General features: G+C 37.6%; 1 protein-coding gene across 1 annotated transcript; it reads left to right on the top strand.

Annotated features, from left to right (window-relative positions):
* Positions 1-322: 322 nt before the first annotated feature.
* On the top strand, positions 323-11,153 carry LOC142625146 (uncharacterized). The gene is made up of 17 exons (XM_075798845.1): positions 323-433; positions 553-1,319; positions 1,412-1,502; positions 1,676-2,026; positions 2,299-2,485; positions 2,585-3,060; positions 3,161-3,226; positions 3,440-3,484; positions 4,332-4,507; positions 6,244-6,505; positions 6,593-6,790; positions 6,930-7,006; positions 8,850-9,045; positions 9,400-9,470; positions 10,125-10,202; positions 10,672-10,813; positions 10,901-11,153. Exons 1-17 carry the CDS (start codon positions 323-325, stop codon positions 11,009-11,011), a joined length of 3,405 nt encoding a protein of 1,134 aa, XP_075654960.1. The 3' UTR covers positions 11,012-11,153.
* Positions 11,154-24,266: the final 13,113 nt, after the last annotated feature.

Below are 24,266 nucleotides of genomic sequence, written 5' to 3'. Positions count from 1 at the left end.
AGCCTAGGAAAATTGGAGTTCAGTTACTATATTTCATAGTTTCAGTAGGAAGAGTAAGAGCCTCCATTTTTTAGCTATATGCCCAAAATCTACAGGTGGAATGCAATCTAATGTGTTTAAATTGTTAGTTTTAGACTTGTTATATACATACATACATATACACGTGTGTGTGTGCGCGCATACTTGAACTTTAACAGCCCTTTTAAGAAATTAAATAATTATGTATTTTAACAATTTCACTAGGCTTAATATAATTGTTTGTGGGCATTAGAGTTATTTATGAAGACTTAATTCTGTGGAATATTGTTGCACTCTTTGTAGTATGGAGCCTGGGATCGATGAGGAGCCAAAGATTGTGCACCCTGGTCCAGAAGATCCTTCATTGTTGACGCGACAACGAAATCATCGATCAGAGGACATTTGGAATGGCGAGGTGAAATATCTAGTTTTAACAACTGCTTTAATTTTTACGTTGTCTTTGACTTTTAGCAAGTTCTTTGAAAGTTGTATATCTAATTCTAACGACCGCTATAATTTTTATCCATTTTACAGGACTCGGGCTCACTTACATGCCGTGGTCGCGCTAAGGAGATGGCAAAGATAACGATGCAAGATAATCGGGTGATTGATATTATCAAGTTGGTGGGGTTAGAAGGATTGTTTAGGGTCCCTTCCAGAGAGATAGATCATTGCCTAATATCGGCCCTAGTTGAGCGATGGCGGCCGGAGACTCATACGTTCCATCTTCCACATGGTGAGATGTCAATCACCCTAGAAGATGTGGAGGTCATTTTTGGACTTCCTATAGACGGTGAGGTCTTGGTTGGGCCGACTACTGTGGTGGATGGGAATTGGAGGCAACTGTGCGTGGAGTTGCTTGGTTTTGGCGTTCCGGAGAATGACAACAAAACTTTGGTGGGGCAAAGAATTCTCATTAGTCGCCTTGTTGAGCGCATTGCAGAGCCACTGCCTCATGATGCAACGGAGGAGCAAGTACATCAGTATGCCCGGTGCTATATTTTAGCGCTACTAGGGGATAAGATTTTCATGGACAAGTCGGGAGATAGGGTGCATCTGATGTTCTTGGAGTTCCTGCGGAACCTTCATGATCCGCCAAAGTATAGTTGGGGTAGTGGTTGCCTGGCATGGTTGTATAGGGAGTTGTGCCGGGCAAGTGATAAAGAGGCATCGCAGATTGGTGGGGCGTTGCAATTGGTCCAGTATTGGGCATGGGCAAGGTTGCCATTCTTGTGCCCGAGGATAGAGCCTCCACCTGGATGCGATTATGGCCCATGGCCAAAAGCTCCACTTGCATTTAAGTAAGTATTTTCCAGATATTTAGTGTGTTATGCAATGTACTATTCTTAGTAAGTAAGTGGTAATATCTTATGTTATTGGATCGTAACTGTAGGTGGGTGCGGGTGCCAAGCCCGAAGAGTAGGCCATCCGGCACGGCGTTGATCCATTATCGTGAGCAATTAGTTAGAATGCAGCCGGACCAGGTAATAATATACAAAATTTATGTGGAAGTTATGTTAATTTTCCTTAAGAATATGTTGAAATCATTGCTTTAACATATCTTCTATTTTAATTTTTGTTTTTCCCTTTATCTATGTATTCTCCTTTGTTTCACATTTTAAGATGTTATGATAATTGTTTTTTGTTTCTATTGTAGATTATATGGCAGCCATATGAGGCAGACTTCGGCCACCTTCCTGACTTCTGCGTTGCAGGGAGGGATACGTGGACGGCAAGGGTGCCACTTGTGTGTTTTTGCATAGTAGAGACACACCACCCAGATCGTGTCCTTCGACAGTTTGGGTTGGCGCAAGAGCGGCCCGACCATGTTGTGTACGATGATAGACTACATAGAATAGACTTGCGTGGGAAGGTTGAAAAGAATTGGAGGGAGGAGCATGGACCGTATATCCTTACATGGGATACGAGACAACAACGACTTTGCCATGCACCTCCTCAGAGTGGTGAGATGCCTCGCAATCATGATTATTACCGCTGGTACTGTCAGGTCACTTGAAAGTATGTCGACCACAATAGCGCTAAATTAGATATAATGGTAATGTGTTCTAATTAGATTTTATTGCCTACTTTGTTTTTTCTTCAGTACATGTAGGAACGTAGAATCAATTGATTTCTTTTTTCAGCAAATCTGGTTTGATTTGACTGACCTCCAATTAAAATGACTTTCTATTACATATAGTATTCTAATAACACTTTTTGTTCTTAGTTAAGTATTTGAGTAGATCAAATCTGATTGTACTGGTTCTTTGTCCGTTTTAGATTGAAAGCCATTTAGCACTGTTGGAGATACTTCCTGAAGGCAGCCGAGCACACAACCATGTCCGACGTGTCCTAAATAATGTGACTGGGCTTGGTGGTGGTCTTGCAGCAAATGGGCAGGCAAACAATGGGCATGAGACTGAGTCAACAGCTACTGCAACCCCAAGCACAAACGCAGCACCCCGAAGTACATCGACCCGTGGTCAAGGTGCTACTGCAAGCCCAAGCACAAGTGCAGTTAGGGGCCGTGGTCGGCCTGCTACAGCAAGCCCAAGCACAAGTGCAGGTAGGGGCCGTGGTCGGCGTGCAACAACCCCTCGGGTTGTAACTAGTCCCGAGGTACCTGCACCCATCCCACACGCATCTCCTCCACCTGAGGTTCCTCCACCCATCCCAGATGCATCTCCTCAGCTCGAGGTCCCTTCACCCACCCCACCTTCGCAGCCCAGTTTTGATCTTGGTTTTGATTTTCATATGACCCCTCCTACGCACCCTGAGACACCCTCATACCCACCCACCAGCTCCAATGCACCCACTTTGCCCATGACAATGATCCCCACTCCTAGCTATACAGAGCATCATTACCCACCTACCTCATCCTCATCCGACCCTTTAGGACCTCCGGTTGGGATTGACACTGATGTACCGGACGAGCATCCCCCTCAGCAGCCCTCACCCCCACGAGGTAGACCACAACGTACTAGAAGAGCACCCACTTGTGGGACTGGTGGACACAAAATAGGACACAAAGGCAGCTCTATGGTATGATAACATTACCAACAATGTAATGATATATATTGTGTTTCACTTTATTCTTATCATTACACCGAATATTGATTGTATGCATCTAATGTCTTTGCAGCACGATGATGAGCCTAAGGATGATGCACCACAGCCTCCTCCCCCCGCGCCCAAACATTACATAAGGGTTAAAAAACGCAAAATTGGTGAATCTTGAAAAAGAAGCAATACCTGAAATGTGGTGGATGTGGATGTGGATGTGGATAATGTGAGGCAATGAGTTACAGTAAAATTAATTCCAAGCTTGGCTGCTTTTTAATTCATTTTTGCCACATGCTTTTTATTTTGTTCTAATTTTTGAATAATAACTTTAATAAATCCTTTTATTACGTCAATTTAGGTCACTGAAGAGCGGCTTGCTGCCTTATTTAGTAGTTGTGGCCAGGTAAGTTGCAATGCTCATTTGAACACTGAGCTTCATTTTGATTCTTTGATATATTTGAACCTAGGAGCTTCATTTTTCAGTACTTTAATATATTTGAACCTAGGAGCTTCATTTTGATTCTTTGATAATATTTTAATTTACACTTAGAGAATTCTATCCTCCTAGAAAACAAAGGAGGAAATTCTTAAGGAATCAGTAAACTCAAGTGAAAGATGTTACCAAGGCCTAAGCAGGTCAAATTAGGGTCCAAACAACTTCGAATGTTCAATCAAGTATATGTGGTAGACCTCACATGCATTTGTCTTTTTTACACACCTGATTGGCTTAGTTTAATCTTGTTACCACCCACTTAATTGTTCTGTCTTAGCCAGTCTTCTAGATAAATATCTGGCAGTTTTCTTACTCCACTTACTTGTGAGCTGAATGAAACAGGGTTTATTCTTTAACCCCAGACAGAATAAGCCAAATAATGATACTAAATTATCTGCCAATTACCTTGGTTAGTTATCTGCAACACTTGAGATGAACCCAAACACCTGATACCCTTTAATGTGTAAGAGTATTTAAGTACCATGCAGGCTCTCAAAAGAAAATATAGTTACTGTTAAGTAACATGTATACTTTCTGACTCTTAGGCTTAAGTACAACCTGTATGATAGAAGCATGAACCGCCATCTATCTTGAAATGAGATCTGCAAATTCTTAGCACCAAATTTCATCGTCTACCATGTCTATTTCATTTTCTTTCCAACCAAATTCCAACATGAGAAGCAGCAAGAGAGCTTTGTTTACTCTCTTTGCCTTATTTTGCTTGCTTATTCTCATGTGTTCTTTACTGTCACTCCAGTATGATTTGAAAATTTGTCCGAGAGACAGAAATCAGCCAAGGAGACTGCTAGTTTTAGTCAGCTCCTTTTCTGCAAATTCAACCAAGTTGGATGAAGCCATAGAAGATGCCAAGAAATCTGTTGAGACAAGCCTACGAAAGGCACCACCAAGCAAATCCAATCCTATCCAGAACAAGTAACCTTGATAGATTTTGTGTGGAGATCTCAACTAGAAAGAGAAATTAATTAATTCTCTTTCCACATTTTTGCAGTTTCTTTACTTGTACTGTTCAATAGGTAGGAGAAATAGATCTCTATCACTTTTTTTTTTTTTTGGGACACTTCTCTGGTTTTAGATCTCTACTTTTACATATATGCAATTCTTTGAGGGAGAAGTGTATTTACAGAATTTTAAAAGAAAATGTCAGAGAAACTATTATTTTGTTTCGGGAGATTGCCAGCTTCTTGTTGGCTATTGATGCTGAATATGGTTTTGTTTTAGATTAATCATTATGCTAGTGTTTATAGTGATATATTGATTTTTATGTTCTCCTTATAACCTTATGTCTATATATTATTATTTTCCTTCTTTTAATTTTCAATATACACAGAAAAATGTAAAGATGTTGAAATGCTACTGTGGCTCATTTTGTCATTATGTTTCCTAGTATTTCTACATGTAGCCACATGTAATGAGCAGTGTAGGAATGATTGTTAATTTCTTTTGGCTAGTTTAGGGTAGCCTGTGCCATGAGGAGATGAAAGGAAGTTCCACAAGTTGATTCTCCAAACAAGAGGAATAATTCCTGAATTTTGACATCCTTTTAGGTAGAAGAGAACCTTTTCTCCCACAAAAGGTATAATGGTTCCCTCACTCTCATAACTTTTTTGAGGCATCATCTTCTTCCCTTATGCTCCTAAAAATTGCATGGAAATAACTACAAATAGGTCCTTTCGAGTACATTTTTAAAGTTGTTAATGCTTTAATAGGATATCTTAATCTCTATAAATTTGTTGAGTGACTCTATAAACAAATTGAGGTTCTGTCCACATTGATCTGACTTCAGCAAAGATAAACCTAATGTTTGGCAAAATTCATATTTTTCCATTTTCGTGTTACACTACATGCTAATTTGAAACTTCAATCTTAGTATGCTATATCTTGGACAATTCTAAGGTGTTTATGGTGATTGTTGGTTCTGCAGTTGTTTTTGCTTTCTAAAGGCTCGTGACTTTGCTTAATGGCCAATAATCCTCGATTTTCAAGTGTACAGGTAGTGTGCCCAGAGAACTGTTTCTTGTAGTGTTTATGTCTTATGAAACAGTTAGTTCTAGAGAGTATTTTCTTTTATTTCAATATAAAGCATTTATACCATAAGGCTTTTATACCTTAGAGTAACTTAAATTCTGAAGGAAACATCAACTGGGCCTCCCTTATAAATTTATGTCTCCAGGCTCATGTGTTTTAAAAGGTTGGTTTTCCAGGCTCATGAGCTTATATCCCTTGAAAGCCAATTTTTTTTTTCATAAAAAAAGGTTGGTTTCAAGGGATAAAAGCCCATGCACGGAAGCTTTTCTTAGTTAGGATCTGTTACCATAGTGACCAAAAGATGGGGGGTTTTTATTGATAAAATTGATCTATTGGTTTTTTCTTTCTTTTGCTAATTAATTTTTCTTTTTGTTGGCAAAGCCTCTTCAGCCTCCAATAATTGGTTCGATGGAACCTCCCCGGAGTTTTGTTCCACCCATGTCTTCTCAAGTAATGCATCCTTTCTAGCTGAGTTTGTATCACCCATATATATTATTAACATGAATCAAAATAAAATCTTTTTAAATGATTTTTTTTTTGCTGCAGTTCCGACAGGTGGTTCCAGCTCAGCAACCCCAGTAATTCAATCCTGTGCCTTCTCAACATTTTTATCCTGTTGGCAGAGGTGTTCTGCTTATGAATGTTGGATTGCCTCCTCATCAAACTTTGCAACCCCAATTCTCTCAGCCAATGCCGCAGTTACCCCCAAGAGCTGGTCAGCCAGGTCATGCTACACTGCCATCACAGGCAATTCCATTGCCAGTTGCTCAGCCAAACATGCATATTGCATCTGAAAAACCAATTCCTCAGCTTAATGCTCAAAATCCCAATAACTATTCACCTGGATTAGGTGGCCCAGAAAGACCTCTCACTCCGTCATATACTGTAAGATTTCAAAGTATTCTTATTTCTGAATTTTATAATTTATTCCAATTCTTTGGGCCTTGAATCTATATAATTACATTTATGCAGTTTGCACCATCTTCTTATGGTCAACTACATATAAATTTTAATGCCCCCACCCAGTATCAGTCTACATCTCAAATGCATCCACCCAGTATTTCTTCTTCGAGACAACTTAATTTACCATCTGAAAGCCAGAGCACTGCCCCTGTTACATCTGTGCAGCACAGTGATGAACAACCTTCGGTTCCCACTTCTGTTGCATCAGTAAGGTGTCTTTCTTTTTCTCCTTTTAACAGAGTTGCTGAGTTTTTCAGCATCATGGTCAAATTGTTTTTGCTTCTTTGCTGTCTGAAGTGCTATTTATTTGGATTCTTGACATGTACACACTTATCAAAATTTTCAGGCAACAAGTGTCCAGCCAAGCTCCACTAGAGAGGCCTCAACAGATTGGATAGAGCATACTTCTGCTGATGGAAGAAGGTATAGGATTCTAATCAATTAATTACCAGTAGAGATAGCCAAATCCCACCACAAAAAGGGGAAAAAAAAAACTTTAACCTTAATGAATAAAGTCAAAAAACATCTAAAAAATCATTGCCAAGTGCCTTGTGGTTCAATTAATTGGCACCTCTGGTGTTTCTGAAGGAGACATCCAGGTTTCAAATCCCCCTCCTCAAACTATCAAATTATAAAAAATAATAAAAAAAAATCTTTGCATTGAAACACATTGTACTCCTTGTGTACTTGAGTTGAGCCCTTTCTTTTTAATTATAAAAAAATGAAAAGGCTCACCATAGTTTGAGGAAGTTTTTGGATGTTTGTGGAGTGAAGTTTTTAAGATGTTTGTGGCTTAGTGGGTAATGCTGTAGACAGTAGTTGACCTATTATTTGGATGGAGGGATTGCTGGGAAACACTATTTGAATGTTCGAAATCTTACTTTGTTATGTTTGATGTGGATAGGAAGGGAATAGCCGTATGTTCAAGGACATTGAGAGAACTCTAGATCAATTGAAATCCTTGTTGATTTGTACCTTGTTTGATTGGTCTCATGCTTGTTTTTTACACATTGTAATTCAGTTTTTTTAGTTCCTAAACTCTTTTTTCTTTTTTGTAATATTGAGATGTTTTGTGTTCATCAATGTGAATATGAAGGAAGATACTTTTTGTATTTATCAAAAGGGAGAAGGTTGACGCTATTGAAGAGTACACTTTCGAGCTTGCCTAGATATTATTCATCTTTATTGACCATTCCCACTAATGTAGTGAATAGAATAGAGAGGTTACAGAGGAATTTTTTGTGGAATGGTTTAGGAGAGTTCAAACATCATTTGGTTGGATGTGCACTCCCTTGGCTAGCAGAGGGTTGGGGATTTGGAAACTTACTACTTCTTTCAATCAATCTTTGTTGGGTAAGTGGTTATGGCAGTTTGGGTTAGAGGAAAACTGACTGTGGAGGTGGGTAGTTACTGTGAAGTATGGGGAGGAGTGGAATTGGTGGTATTCGAAACCTGTTCGAGATGCTCATGGTTGTGGGTTGTGGAAGAGTGTTAGAATGAGGGTAGTTCTTTTTTTACAATGCATTCGGTTTGATGCGGGCCTCGATAGTCAAATTTGATTCTGGCCTGATTGTGGTGTAGGGATTAGCCTTTGACGATGTTTCTTGTCCTGTTTGAAATTGCCATGGATAGGATGCTTTTGTGGAATCATTGTTGGAGAGACAGGAGGAGGGCGAAAGGAGGAGTTGGGCTGTGGGCTTCATGAGAAGTTTTAATGATTGGGAGATTGATGGGGTGGCTGCATTCCTCCATTTGTTAGATTCTCATGTTCCCCATTAGGGAGGGAGAAGATTAAATGAGATGGAAGCTAAAGAATAGTGCGGTTCACTGTGTGATCTTTTTATGAGACCTCACCATCCCCTATGCCTTTCCCTTGGAAAGCCACATGGAGGGTTAAGGCTCCTTGGAGAATTTCCTTTTTTGTGTGCACATTGTCTTGGGGGAAAATTCTTACTTGTGAGAACCTACTTAATAAGCACAACAAGATAGCTTATTCATAGTCAATAGTCATGTTCTTGGCATGTTCTCTAGGCAAGTCATAATGGTTGCAAGAGCATGTGGGAACTAAAACAAAGCCTTTCATAATCCTAAAACTATGCATGGAAAGCATGTGGCCCACCAACCTATACCCTGCCTCCTCAATATTAGGCAAGCTTTTGATTTCTTACAGTTGATTCATTTCATTACAAATTTGATTGAACCCTATTACATAGTTTGAGCTTCTAGCAAGCTAACTGTGGTTGCTGGCCAATAACATGGAAATTAGGAGGGAGGATGAAGTTGAGGACATGTCATTGTCACTTCCAACAATGGGGTCTATGCAGATTGTTGGGAGTGCTGGTTTTGGTCACAACATTGAATTCATGGCTCAGGCATACCTTAGAAATAGGTATTCAGAGATTGATATAGAAGATGAGAGTTCTAATACCAACAAAGATCACCCTCTTCCAATATATCTCAAGGTAGTACTCTAACTGTCCCAAGTCCTTGATCTAAGCTAAACTCTTATCATGATTCAACTAAATTATTTAAAATTTCATTTGAAAAAACTATTATACTTTGCTTGTATTAACCCTGTTCAGGGGAAGACCCCCCCAAAAAAAAAAAAAAAAAAAAAATATATATATATATATATATATAAGTACCCGAGGTCCTGAACCAGCAGCTAAGTATTAAGCTGTGTTTCTGAATAATTTTTCAAAATAGTGGTCATATCATAAATATTATCTTAGAAATTTAGAACCAAAATTTAAAAATATCAGTGCAATTTCATTTCGAGATTTGGCTCACTTTGCAATTTTTCTGAAATATAACAGCGAGCCGCTCATGTTTATTCTGAGGCCAAGCGGGTACATGCCTTTAAGGACACTGTATCATCAGATTTAAGGTGAGTCACATGAATTGATTGATAGTAGTTTTATTAGCATGCTTATACATGTGCATGCATTTCTTTTGGTTGAGATGAACATTGCTGATTGTTTATCAGATAGAGACTATGAGATGTGGTGAAACTAGAAGTTGGAAATGCGGGGCATTCTGTTGCTACTCTATGATTTCATGCATGTGCATGCTGCTACTTGTTTGGCCTTTGTATGTAACTCTGCCTTTGTTGTCACTTATGGCCTTAATCCTTTTATGAGGCTGGTCCAAGCCCCAAAAAGGAGGGAGGTGGTAAGTTGGCGTCCAGAATAAAACTTAATCACCATAGTTTATGCATTATATGTTCGTGTCATTTCTGTAATTGGGATATTCTTATATGCATTTGGATCCCTTATGAACTAGGTTAGGACTTGGGAATTATAATTTAGTCATTGGTTGAAGGTCTGATGGTAATAGAACTCTGTGATGTGGATTATACCCAACTTAATTATGGCTGATTTTATTTTTCATTATTGTTTTCTGTTGTGTCCTTTTAAATTTCAATGTTAAATAAATTACATGATGTAAAACCTGTTCATGCTATTATCCAAGTTCAACTTAAAAAAAAAAAAAAAACGAAGTTCAAGTTTATTCAATTCTAATTTTCTACTAATTCTTGCAGTGAGGAGGACAAGCTAAAGAAGCTTGGTGACCTTATGAATGAGAGCCATCACAGCTGTAGTGTTTTATATGAGTGTAGGTATAAATGTTCAAGTCCAGCTTCTAGAATGTGAAAGCACACACTTCCAATTATTTCTCATCATTAGTGAAAAAACCTCGTAAAAAAATTGGAATAATTTCTCATATAAATTTGCAGCTTATATGTACTCAATTACATGTTTTTGGTGTTGACAATTTTTCCTTTTTTTTTTTTTCTTTAAAAAATTTGAGCATGCCACAAAGGCTCTTCACAAACATCTTCTTGGCAGTTGGCATTCTCTACTTAGAGAGAGATCGATGTGTCTTTGTTGCTTTTGCAGGACTTGATTGAAAGCATGCATCTTTATTACATTAAAAAATGTTGTATTTAATCTACTACTATTATGATGATGATTTTGTCCCCTATTGTGCACTCTGCAATCTGCATTAATCATTCTTTTATGAAATATGCTCTTTTATTTCACAGCATCTTGCTGTATTTACTTTTGTCTTATTTTTGTTGTAACTAGCTGTCCGGAGTTGGAAGAACTTGTACATACATGTCGGGAACATGGTGCACTTGGGGCAAGGCTTACAGGAGCTGGATGGGGTGGTTGTGCGGTTGCTTTGGTGAAAGAGAGCATTGTTCCACAGTTTATCCTCAATTTGAAGGTAAGTCTTCTATGTCCTAAATGGAAATTTCTCCCTGTATAGTTAGACGAAGCAATTGTTGACAATGTGATTTGTTACGTGTATCAGGAACGCTTCTATCAATCAAGGATTGACAAAGGGGCTATTAACAAGAATGATATTGGCCTCTATGTTTTTGCTTCAAAGCCATCAAGTGGTGCTGCTATTTTCAAGTTTTAGTATGAAATTTGGGGATTATAAGAACAGCCAGGTCTGCTATTAACTTAATTTATGTTGAGAAACCTCATGAAATTCTTGTCTAGTTGATTAAACTTTGATCTTATCATTTTAAAAATTGTTCTTGGAATGGAATTATATGGACCTCCTTTACAAAGAGACAGATTAATCTTTTCAGAAAATAATTACGATCTGGCCTACCAAGTTTGTTCACTAAAAGAAATATCTTTCATATAAAAATGTATCCATTTAAGCAGCTAGTCAATTTCAATACTCAGTTTTATAAAGCTTCACTTTTCTAAGTACAATTATACTTAGGGAAATCAGCAAAAGCTAAACCCAAATGCATGGACTAAGCTTATTGTTGTTGAATTAATTCAGTGATTGTGACGGAACACTGGAAAATGATACATACCATGTTAGCCTTGCGGCAATGCATTAGTAGTGTTAAAGAATTGCTGGTGCGATCTCACTAGAGACGAACCAAATCAAGATATTTCCTTTATCTTTTTTGGTGGTCCATTAACTGAATAACTGGTTTCGATCCAAAAAAACGATGTATGTATGTATATTGATGGGGGGTGTAGGGCCGTTGTGTTGTAGTTTTTTTTATTAACTTTTAATATTAGTGTTTTGTGTATTGTTGTTGTGTATGTATTTGAAGCAAATGGTGGAGGAGGAGAGGAGGAATTGGAGCAAAACGATGGCGTGCCGGCATTCAAGGAGTTCGAGCTGGCAGAGCTGAGAGCAGCGACAAATGGGTTCAGTAGTGAATTGATAGTCTTTGAGAGTGGAGAGAAAGCTCCCAATGTGGTTTACAAAGGGAAGCTTCGAAATAATGGCCTTGTTGCCATTAAGCGCTTCTCCAAGCTCTCCTGGCCTGACCCACATCAGTTTGTGGTATTGTTTGTGTTTTTATGTTTTGTGTTTTTTGAAAACAAGGTTCAAAGTTCATTTGTTGAAATGGGAAATGGGTTGTTGTTGTTGTTGTTGTCATTGTAGACAGAGGCTTGTGGAGTAGGGAAGGTTCGGCATAAGAGAATGGTGAAGGGAATGAAAGAAGGCAATTTTGAACCTGTCACTTCGCCACAAAGAGCATATTAGTGCCTATGGAGAAGGGAATGAAAGAAGGTTAACTGGAAAGCATGAAACAGCCAACATTAACACATTTTCTTGGGTACGCTCTTCTCCAAACCCATTTCTAACTTAAGACAATTAGTAATGGACATATTATCATACTTCTATTAATAAAATCTCTTAAAAATTCTATATGCAGGGAGTAGCTAATCGTGGTTGCTCAATACGTGTGGGGCGTGAAACTGAGCAGAAAGGCAAAGGTACCACTTTAGCAGTACCACAACAATTCTCATGAAGGATCTAATTAATTGATAGGGAAAAAACAGAAGATGATTTCTAAATTCAATTTTTATCATAATTTAAATCCAAAGAAGACCTGTGGCTTTTTGTCATCTAGCTTTATGATTCTCCAAAGGGTAGGAACATTTTCTTTACCCAAAAAAAGGGTAGGAAAACTTCAGTCATGGACTGATGTTGAAACAAACATATCAAAAGCATACATGACTTAACAATTAACATTCTCAGAAGGAATTCATTTTTAAACTAGAACAAATTTATATAATAATGTAGGGAACCTTTTCTTCGTCTAGAACAAACCTTCTTGTTTATACATATTGTGAGGTCAAAATTTTTCTTCGTCTGTTCAAAATGGGTAATCGTTTATACAAACTCTTAATACTACTAGATTTCTCATAACTCTCCAGGAAAGCCGGTGCTTCTACGTTGTCTCAACTGATGGTCGTAAAGAAGACTTTTCCTACCGCAAATGCTTGGATAGCTTCATCAAGGGAAAGTATCTAGATGTTGCTGAAAAATTCAGGAGAAGAACAATACTCCAGAGGAAACTGAGAATGAAAATAGGCAGTAAGTCCAAGGAGGGGAGGAGGGGGGGGGGTTCTAATTTATGTTAATTGTAAATCTTTTAGCTTGCCTCCCTCATCATGTAAGTAGTTACAAACAATTCCCGTCATCTACTATTCTGATTTGTATATATACTGGGCAGATGTTTTTAGTTTACTTCCAGCTCGTCCACAACAAAATCAAAACTGAAGCGTGCTTTCATCTCAGTTGCTCATTTTTCATACAAGAGCGGTTCTTATTTACCCTGTAGTTAGCTTATTTGGTAGTTTGTAACCTATACAGTGGGTTTTGGGAAATCACAGGCTATTTATTCTTGTTGTTTTTGAAGCAAAATAGATGGAAGTGTTGCATTCTCATCAAAACTTCTCCAATTTCTACTTTCTTCTTCCTTATTTTCATTTCTTTGTTGGCTTTTCTGTTTGTTTGATTAGTCTGCTGCTTATCTTAGTGAGATCAATTGTGATGTGTGATTGATAAAACAGACATGGTGATAGGTGTAGTTCTCTCTCTCTCTCTCTCTCTCTCTCCTATCATTGAGTGGAATTTCTTTTGCCCTTTAGATTTCCAATTCAAGCAGATTTCATCAGACTATCAAATCCAATTTTTATGCAAACACAACAATTGACTTATTTTGTATTTTTAACTTTACTGTTTCACTAATGATTGTTATTTTTGTAAAATTTTGCTTAGGTCCAACTTGAGCTATTGGAAGAAAATCGAGTGGTTGAATTTAACAATATCTTCCAAAAAAGAGACCAATTGAGTCTACCAGTTTCAATAACTCAACAGCAAATTATGGAATGTTTCAACCATAAACATAATGAAAAGAACTATACGTGGGACCACTTTTTATTTTTATTATTAATGAAGAGCTCAGCTTATTAAGTTTCTTGTCGTTAAATAAGAGATCTATTTATACAAAAAATCAATTAATGTCTTAGATCTAATAATAATTTTCACTAGCTGTGGTGCAGGGGATATAGTGGCCTTAAGTGAGTTTAACTTGTTGAAATAGATGTGTACAGGCTTGTGAGTTTAGACCATAATTTTCACCAAGCACTTATAATTCTTGCAAACACTAATACAAGTACACCTTTTCATAACATACCAATAACGAACAGCAGGGAAAAAATGAGCAAGTGATTTCATATAAACTTAGCCAAAAGTAATGAACAATTCATCTTTAGATTTGCAAAAGGTGCACGTACAATAGGATCATTTGCCAGACATTAACAACAACATTTTGTATTGCACAAAACGTGTAGACATCAACAACAACGTTGAATGTTCGTAGGTAGAAATTTTTGGAAATCATCATTGCTTGAATCTGAGAAGTCTGAAATGTCACTTTCATCATTTAGCGCAGTAATTTCATTAATAGACTTCATGGCTCGCTCTTGCGCCTTCCCCTTTAGATGCTTCCTAGCTTTTTGGACTGCATGAAAACGGTCTAACCGCCTTTGCATTTGATTGTTCTTTTGTTCAAGGCGAGCAAGTATGTTGGCAGGTTCATCTCTAGGTAACTCGGCTGAGCGTGCCTTAGGAACTCGTAACCCGTGCCATCGACAATACACCTCCAACTCACACCTCTTCTCGTATAGGGTTGACCATGGTGGTTTTGCTACGGTGAACTCCCTTGCGGTGGTATCTGTACTTAGTTTTGTAGGTTTGCCGACCATGATGTGGCCAACGCTTCCAAGACTCTCATACGTGTATATTGGCATATTAACGAAATCTCTCTTCTTTCCAACCCATTTCCCTCCATAGTGGTCTGTGTATGTTTGTAGTTGTTGATCTGCTGGAACTTGTGATAATTCATTTGTTGAAGTAGATTGAAACTTGTTTCTACATGTACGAGATGATGTTGAGGCGTTGCGAGTCATAGCTTACTCAACCTACAAAGTTAGTGGTGTAGGAATAAGAAAAGAATTGTGGTACATTTATAACCTCATTCCACTGTGTATTCAATAATAAAATTTAATATATTCAGGCTTGTCATGTCAATACAGGCTAGAAAACCACTGCACGAATTTTTTGTTCAAATGTTCCCAATGTCACAGTGAGATTCTCTTATTCTGCGATAGTTGCGGTGTCTTGCCATGACTATTCAACTGAACAGTATTCATGTGAAGAGTATTTAGCATGCTTGTGTTTCATCTGACATGAACTTGACAAGACAATACCGAGTTGTGTTAAATGCATCATAAACTTTTCAGGGGTCTTCTGCATCCTTGAAAACAGTGAATTGCAAAAGGATGCAGATCTGTGTATTGACGTGAGTGTGAATGATATGACTAGATAGGGTTCAACAGTGTCGAGCTATTGAGCAGCACATGTAGCACTGCGAACATCAGTGTAGCAATGGTGGACAGCTGACCCCCAAACTCGAGAATTTGTTTTAATAAATTTAGATTTAGAATAAGGGCTCTCAACTTAAACCTGTTGTCTCCAATTATATATGTAAGTACACAAAGATGGATCGAAATAGACCAAAATGGAACAAAGTGGACTGAATGGACCAAATTAGACCAAATGGACCGATTTTATATTCCACTACAACTCGAGTATTAAAGAATCGAGATTACCAAGGAACTCGAGTTTTAGAGACTCGAGTTCCACTGTGCAAAATTTTTTTTCCCCAGCAGAAGCATGCTCTGTTTCAGGCAGAGAGGCATGCCCTGTTTCAAAAAAATTTGCCCAGTGGAACTCGAGTCTCTAAAACTCGATTTTCACTGGGCAAATTTTTTTTTTCCCCAGCAGAAAATGCTCTATTTCAGGCAGAGAGCAATGCTCTGTTTTAGTGAATATAGCCCAGTAGAACTTGAGTCTCTAAAACTCGATTTTTACTGGGCAACTTTTTTTTTTCCCCAGCAGAAAATGCTCTATTTCAGGCAGAGAGCAATGCTCTGTTTCACTGAATATAGCCCAGTAGAACTCGAGTTTCTAAAACTCGATTTTCACTGGCCAAATTTTTTTTTTCCAGCAGAAAATGCTCTGTTTTAGGCACAGTGTAAATGCACTCAAATCACAACAAAAGTCATTCTCAATATATCACCATTCTAAACATGTCCAACCACGCTTAATTTGCAATTCTAACGATACTATTCAAATCACAATCTTCATAGAGGTACATTGGATAGAGAATTACAAGTACATTTAACAACAATCAAAAAGTTCACATAGAGCCAATACAACGTAGTCACTTTTCCTAAGATCAGCGGTCCGCATGACAAAAACGTCGTCCATGGAAGGATGCCTGAAAAAGGTAGAGTATTTACGTTAGGAGGCAAGATAGTAAACATTAGGTAAACATCGAATGAACAACAATTATTTAACCGATGCATAACTTTTTGCCAACCTACCTAGTGTGGAACATGGCCGCTTGTGGAAGCACCGCGGGACTGCGGACATTTTCTGCGGTTATGCCCGGAAGCATGACACAGTCCACATGTCTGCTTCGGTTGACTCTTTATCAAATCTGCGTCCTCCCTCCGCCATCCCGGTTCTTGATCCTTATTCCTTACTCCATCCAGCTCATTCCTTATTCGTGACTTCACTGGTCGACCTTTGGCCCGCAACAATGCCGGATTAGGCAACCACTTTGGCCCCATAGGATCCCTCCATAATGATTGTGACTTAGGAACCACAAATGCATGCTCATAAGTGTTAAGGGCATGGTTCAAACCATAACATGGGTGAATATACGTGGTCGAATCAATATGTAAATAGTCACATACTCTAATTGCATGTGAACACGGGATCCCAATATTTTGCCATTTCCCACAACTGCATGTTTTTTCCCGTAACCGAACTTCGTAACTGTGGTTTCCCCCTCCTGCGCTACACATGTTGAGTTGGGTAACTACTTGAAATATCAGCTCTTCATTGCTAAATGGCTTGAGATAGTGTTTCTCAGATTTACGCTTATTTCCATCCCACGTGGATAAGGCATATTCACTCCATTTCTTACCCTCTGACAACTCATAATGGTATTCTTTGTGCCGGTCGTGGAAATATTGAATAAGTTTGTTCCAAGTGAACTCAACCAACGCGGCAATAGGAAGGCCCCGTGCACCTTTCAGCACACCATTGAAACACTCTGATATATTGGTTGTCATTGCTCCAAAACGTCTCCCACCATCGTATGACTGGGTCCACATGTCCACATCCTCGCTCATTAGGTATGTGTATGGAAGATAATCTTGATTCTTTTCCTTACCATCCCTCCCCGTCACCTTCTTCTTCTTCGTAATGGCCTCAATTTCCACCTGCTTAATGGAGTCCATTGTGGTAGCAAATTTAACTACCTGACTAGCATATCCCGCTTTCAACGCCGCTGACTTTAGAGTCGAGTTCTGAAAATGGGTGTTGAAGTTGCTAGCAACATGTCGAAGACAATATCTATGAAATACCCCTGCTTTTCCATCATCCCTTCTAGGCCAGTTTGCAATGGCGTTTTTGATATCGAGATGTCGGTCAGAAATTATGCAAATGCCGTCATCAGGTATCAGGTGGCCAATCGTTTCTCTGAGGCATCGTAAAAACCACCTCCAACTGGACCCTGACTCACAATCCACAATAGCAAAGGTGAGAGGCAATACCTTATTGTTAGCATCGGTTGCCATTGCGACCAACAACTTTCCCTGATATTTACCATACAGATGGGTCCCATCAATACTGATAACCGGTTTGCAGTATTTGAATCCTGATATGCATGGACCGAAAGACCAAAACTCATAATGCAACAATACAGTGTGATCTTCATCGGTGGGTGTGACACGATAGCAAAACTGGGTAGTCGGGTCCTGATCAATATACGCCATTAGCAACTTTTGCAGCCTTTGGTAAGATTCTTCCCAATCTCCAAACATAAGCGCAATCGTCTTTTGTTTCGCATCCCATACCTTGTAGTAAGAAGGCTTATGGCCATTATATTTCGCCTCTATCAGATATCTGAGATGCTTAATTTGAGTGGTGTGATCCTCAAGTAACTTGTTATGGATTTCTGCTGCAATAAAATTACAACTCATCATTCTACCATCATTTCGCACCCCAGTCGGTATACACGTGTGAGGACCCACATACACGGTGACCATCCATAGATTTTGGAGCTCGGGCTTCATAACTGCGTAGACATACCACTTGCATGACTCATGCACGCATTTCGCACAAAAATTTTTCCTCGTCGACCTAGTGATCTTAAAGTGTTTGTTTTCCTTGAGGGCACAAATTGTTAATACGCGCTTCACCTCCACTTTACTGGCAAAAGTCAACCCTTTGCACAAATTCATCCCCTCTCTCCAAGTAGACACAAATGGCATCTCAATATGCGAAGGATCAACCATATTTTCCCAAGTATTTGCAGAGAATGACAACGCAGGAGGTGCGTAGGCAGGGATTGTGTTTGTAATGTTTTGGACACTAATAACATTGGCTGCATCAGGTTCACCACCGTCCAATGTCTCATCGTCATCAATGTCCCTCTCAAAGTCCCCAAAGTCCCGAAAGTCCCCTCTCTCAATCATGTCTTCATAGTCATCTTTATCGGCAAAATCTTCACCGTTAATGGCAAGATTCTCATCAACATAGTCGTCATCATCATTGTTAACGACAGTAGTCTCATCAACATAGTCGTCGTCGTCATCATCATCGTCATCATCATTGTTAACGGCAGTAGTCTCATCAACATAGTCGTCGTCATCATCATCATCATCATCTCCATTGGCATGAACATCATCATCCTCTACATGTGTAGAATACTCATATTGAGCATCTGGAAGCGCAACTTGTAAGCTTGTGGTTGTTTGTTGGATATCCTCTAGCCATACTGCACGCGGCTCCAACTGTATGTACAACTCAATGTTACTTACTTCAGCTATACTCTCTAACTTGTCAAACATGATCTTCACATGTTTGTCTTTTTCTATCAGCATATACTTGTAATTAATCCGGTGCTTCATGATTTCATTTGGCATACGATAAGTAATTTGCATGTTGTACGCATCAGGATTCTTACACAACTCTTCCATAACAAATATCTTCAATTCATCAAGGGTTTTCAACCTACGATCAACTTCGGCATAATAGGTTTTCATACCCGGCCCCTCAAATGGCAATCCCTTGTTCGCATTGGGATTCTTAAGCGGACCACCATGGTATATGATTATAACAATATCAGGCATTGTGAACCTGTTCAAGTCAAGTCCTATGTTAGTTAAATCACATAGTCGTAAAGTGAGGGAAAAAAGTAATGCAATCTTACCAATGAACATATTCAAGCCAGGTTATAGAGTGCCCATTAATATCTAAAGGCCAAGACGTAAACCTTCTAATCCTAGTGGATGGAGAGACAAAATTATCTATTACTCCATTGTGTGGTGACCTATAATGCCTAAAAGGGTTCTGAAAGAACTAGGTGGGTAGAGGAGCATGATTACATACCCATTCACTACATTCATTCACTACCCATTTCATACCCAAACCAATGATAAATAAAGTCAAAAAAATTTGAAAGATCATGATAAAAATAAAAGCCTAGAAATGATGAATAAAATTTTGATAATTACATACCCATTCCCATTCATTACATTCATTCACTACCCATTTCATACCCAAACCAATGATAAATAAAGTCAAAGAAATTTGTAAGATCATGATAAAAATAAAATGATGAATAAAATTTTAATAACAAAAACTATACAAATAAATACTCAAAAAATTAACACTAACAAAACAAAGTTCTATAATTCACAATATTGATAAATTAACTAAGTTATGTTAACTATCTACAAAATAAATGGTAAAACTCTTTAACCCACACCCATAGACAACATACCCAACTACAATGACAATCAAATTATGCAAACCCTTACCTTAGATATGAATTTGCTGAGAGGGAAGAGCAGTGAGAGTGGACAATGTGGTTTTGTGAGAGTGAGTGGTGTGAGAGAGTTATGGGTGAGTGAGAGTTAGTGAGGCTGAGAGCTCTGTTTTAGGTTTTCTCTGTGTGTTACTGAGGGTGAGTTTCTGTGAGAGTTAATGCCACGGGCTGAGTTTTTAAATAAACATGCCCAGAGGAAATCGAGTTTATAAGACTCGAGTTACTATCATAAAACTCGAGTCTTAGAGACTCGAGTTCCATGCGTATAAAAAACATAATTTAAAATAAGATACAGTAAAACTCGAGTTTTATAAACTCGAGTTTAGTCGGACTTAAAACGAGTTTTAGAAACTTGAGATCTAGGTGGCATTTTGTCCACCTCAGCAAGCCCAAAGCGAGCATAAAGCGAGTTTTTGAGACTCGATTTATTATGTGAATCTCGAGTTTCAAAAACTCGAGTTGTTATTTTCCTTTATAGTTTCAAACAATGCCTAACTTACTATATTCATGCCATCCACACTGCTAATCTGCACATTCCCCCCTTTTGTCTTTTGTTTGTTTGGGCCCCCTTTTTTCTTTTTGTTTTTTCAGGTGGTCTCTGTGTTTTTATCTTATTGCTTTTAAAGTACAAGTTTTATCTTGCAGAGAGGAGAGATGTTCTGTTGTTTTGCTACTTCTGCAATTCCGAGTGCATGTCTCAATCCTAATATATCTGTAGGAAGCAGATTTTGTTTTGGGCTGGGTGAAGTTCGATTTGGCTAGAAGCTCACTTTTCATCCTGTTTTTATAACTCTCCAATTTTTGAGAATTATAGGGATAATGTTTTGTTTGTTTATTTTCATTCTAATACTAGGGAATGTGATTGTTTTTTCTTACAACAGGAGAGTTGGGTATGAGTAAGTTAACAAAGGAAAGCAAAGGAAAAAAGTGCAGTTAGGGCCTAGGCTTTAACTTTGGTTTCCTAGAGGATTTGAAACTTCCATTGCAATTTGAGAGTGGTAATCCTCTGATTAACAAAGATTGTGATGACTTTCTTTACCTAAGGTTGATTTGGTTTTGTTGCTTCTCAATGAAACATGCTTTACATTAGTGTTAATGTAATTTAAAGTTACCCTGAACTATGTTGTTGTGATTCTTTGTTTTTTAGTTGGCTCACGTGGGAAGTCAATGCCTATGCCACCAAGGGTATGAGATGTACATCTGTCTTCTTGTCTTTTTTTTTGTTGATGTCTTTTTGGCTGTAAGTGGACCTGGTCATCCTTAGCACCATATACAATTTGGTTTGCAACTTATTGTGTTTTTGCAGGAAGCAGGATTTCTTTGAGTATTTTTTGGTTCTTTGTAGGTTAAGCAGTGGATTCTGATTTGGCAATGGGTTTTCCTTTCCTCCTTTTTCTTCCCCTGCTACATTGATAAGAGTGTGAATGTTATATTTTTCTTGTTTTACTTCTTTCTTATACTTGGGTCTGCGACTGCCTTCCCTAGGAGGATTATAAATTCTAGTCTCACTGAGTGAGGGTTTAGAACTTCTATTGCAATTCTTGTCCCTTCTTCTTGATGTGTTATTATTTTTTTGGTCATTCTGTGTTTGTAACCTCAATAATGAATTTACATGCTAATCTGTCAACACCTCTTATTTTTGTAATCATGTTATAACCCTGATATAAATTTATTCTATGTGTTAGGGTTAGTTCTGGTTTGATTTAATGTGCTTTTTGGAATTAACTTATCTCTCTAGATTTGCATCATAATTTGTAATCTCGAATTGTTGCCGATTTGATTTTGTAGTCATTGAAAATGAGAAGATACTGTCAGCATCCTGCCTAGTCCATTGTTAGTCCGAAGGTTTTGCTATTTTGGACTCAAATTCACTAAACAACAATATTCTTCTTTATAAGCTGCCAATGTTTGTTTTGTAAATTTGTGAGGGTGATGTTTGGTGTTATTGATAACAATGTCTACAGGAAGGGAAAATTGTGATTTGGCCTTTAACATACTTGAGCAGGAGTTTGTGCTATGGTGATTGCAACAATAAGCAAACTCTTCCCTTCTCTTGATTTCTCCTTTTGCTTGTAAGTTTTTTAAAACACTGTTTGCCCAAACATGATACTATTCAGTATTTCTTTTTCAATTTTTTATTTTTATTTTTTATTTTTATAGGTTTTGGTGCTTGGCTTCTTTTTAAGGCGTTTGTTGTAGCAAAATTGACTTCTCTAATCAATCTGGTATCCCACTTAAGCTATATTTATGAGTGAGGAAAACAAATTATTGGAGTGACATCACTCTTTTCTTTGGTTTTCTCAATTATTTCATATTGCTTCTTTTCTCATTATTGTGACTTAAATTTTTTATTTTATTTTATTGATTATTGTTGTTTATCATAGCCTTGTTGCCTGACTTGCATGACTTTTTTCTTTCTTCAAATACTTTTTTCTTGCCTGACTTAAATTTCATGTTTATTCTCCTGTACCTACTTGCCTGACTTTTTTCTTTCTTCAAATAATTTTTTCTAAAATAATAATGCTGGATTTTTTTTGTCTAGCTTGGATTTTGTGCTTCCCAGGCTGCATTATTAGAGTTTATTTAATTCTAGGGGTGCTGCATTTGCTTGTGATGGACCTAAGGTTGATTTGGTTTTTTTGCTTCTGAATGAAACATGCTTTTATGCAGTATTATGTAATTTAATGTTGCCCTGAACTGTGTAGTAGTATTTTGTAATTTAATGTTGCCCTGAACTGTGTAGTTAGGATTCTGTATTTTCCAGTTTGCTCATGTGGGAAGTCAATGCCAATGCCAACAAGGGTGCGAGGTTCCTACATATGTCTTCCTGTCTTGTTCCTGGTGATTTTTTTGGCTTTAAGGGGAACTGATCATCCACCATATCCAATTTGGTTTGCAACTTATTGTGTTTATGCAGGAAGCAGGTTATATATATATTTTTTGGTACTTTGTAGGTTAAGCAGTGGAGTCTTATTTGGTAGCAGGCTTCCCTTTCCTCCCTTTTTATTTTATTTTTATTTTTTATCTGCTACATTGATAAGAGTTTGAAGGATAGATTTTTTGTTGTTTTAATTCTTTCTAATACTTGGGTTTGTGACTGGCTTTCTTTGAGGAATTTTTTTTTGGATAGGTAATAAAAGTTTTATTGATAGCAAAAGTGCAATGTGATTATGATAGTAAACTTACAACAATGAAAATAAATACATTTAAATCAAAAGGAAAATCTAATAGAAATAATGAAATCAGACAAGGAAATACAATGTCTGAGACCCTAAAAACGAGACCACTCAAATAATGTCTTAGCTAGCATAGTCTTCACCAAATTAATAGGTCTCTCAATGTCCTCAAAAGTTTGGGCATTGCGTGAGAGGATTATAATTCCATTCTTACTGAGTGAGAGTCTTAAATTGATATTGCAATTCTTGTTCCTTTTCGTTGATGGCTTATTTAATTTTTGATCATTCTACATTTGCAACCTTAATAATGAATTCGCAAGCTAATCCGAAAATGCCTTTTATTGAATTGGGGCAAGAATATAACTATGTGTGACCTGAATATGGTTATAAAGGGAAAACAATACAAGTTCTGCTCTTTTCTCCTAGATTAGTTGGACTTTTTGGGAATTACATGGAATTAACATTATATTTCTTAATTTGCATCATAATTTGTGAACTTGGATTGTTGCTGGTTGATATCGTTGTCATCAAATATTTGACAATAGAGAAGACCAGGGCTTTCAGAGTTAGAATAATTTATCTTTACAATTGTTGGTTTCTACTGAAATATTGTAGTTTTCTTATTAGTTGTTTTGCTTTCTTAGTGCATGACTAAAATCTATTGCTCATATGTCTGCATGAATTTTTTTTTTTTTGGTCCTTAGTCTCTTGCAATCATAAGAACTATACAATTTTTGGCTTGTCTTAATTTTTTAATTCATGGACCTATAACTGCTTTTGTCAGGCTTTGGTTTTTTGGACTACTATTAATTCTGTCTCACCTAGTGAGGGTTTGAAATTTCCCTTGCAATTCTTGTTCCTACGTATGGAAAGGTTCTTCTATTTGATATGCAACTTTTGCAATTGTAGGTGCATGTGAAAAATTTAACTGGGAATTTGTTTTGGTACTTGGCAGCTTAAGGCTTAGTGTTGTTGTTGCCTGCTTAAGGGGTGGAGTTTAGGAGTTTAGTTTGGTGGTAAGAAATCTTTTCTTTCCCCCTTGTTTTCTTTATACTCTCCTTCAATCTTATGAATTATAAGGGTATTTTCCCTATTGTTTTTAAATATTAGGCAATATATGGTTTTTTTTTGGATTTGGTTTCCTTGAGGATTATAAATTTCAATCTCACTCAATGAGGGTTTGGAAGTTTCATTGAAATTCTTGTCCATTTGTCCCACTTTCTTGTTTGACTTTAGTCATTCTATTTTGGCAAGCTTATATCTA

This window comes from Castanea sativa, chromosome 2, assembly GCF_040712315.1.
Source record: "Castanea sativa cultivar Marrone di Chiusa Pesio chromosome 2, ASM4071231v1".
Classification (NCBI taxonomy): domain Eukaryota; kingdom Viridiplantae; phylum Streptophyta; class Magnoliopsida; order Fagales; family Fagaceae; genus Castanea; species Castanea sativa.
This window is presented reverse-complemented; position numbering and strand designations above follow the sequence as displayed.

Coding starts and splice junctions, on each gene's coding strand:
- LOC142625146 (XM_075798845.1), top strand. CDS start 323: ATGGAGCCTGGGATCGATGAGGAGCCAAAGATTGTGCACCCTGGTCCA. Junction 3,061..3,160: donor GACACAAAGGCAGCTCTATG/GTATGATAACAT, acceptor ATGTCTTTGCAG/CACGATGATGAGCCTAAGGA. Junction 9,471..10,124: donor ACTGTATCATCAGATTTAAG/GTGAGTCACATG, acceptor TAATTCTTGCAG/TGAGGAGGACAAGCTAAAGA.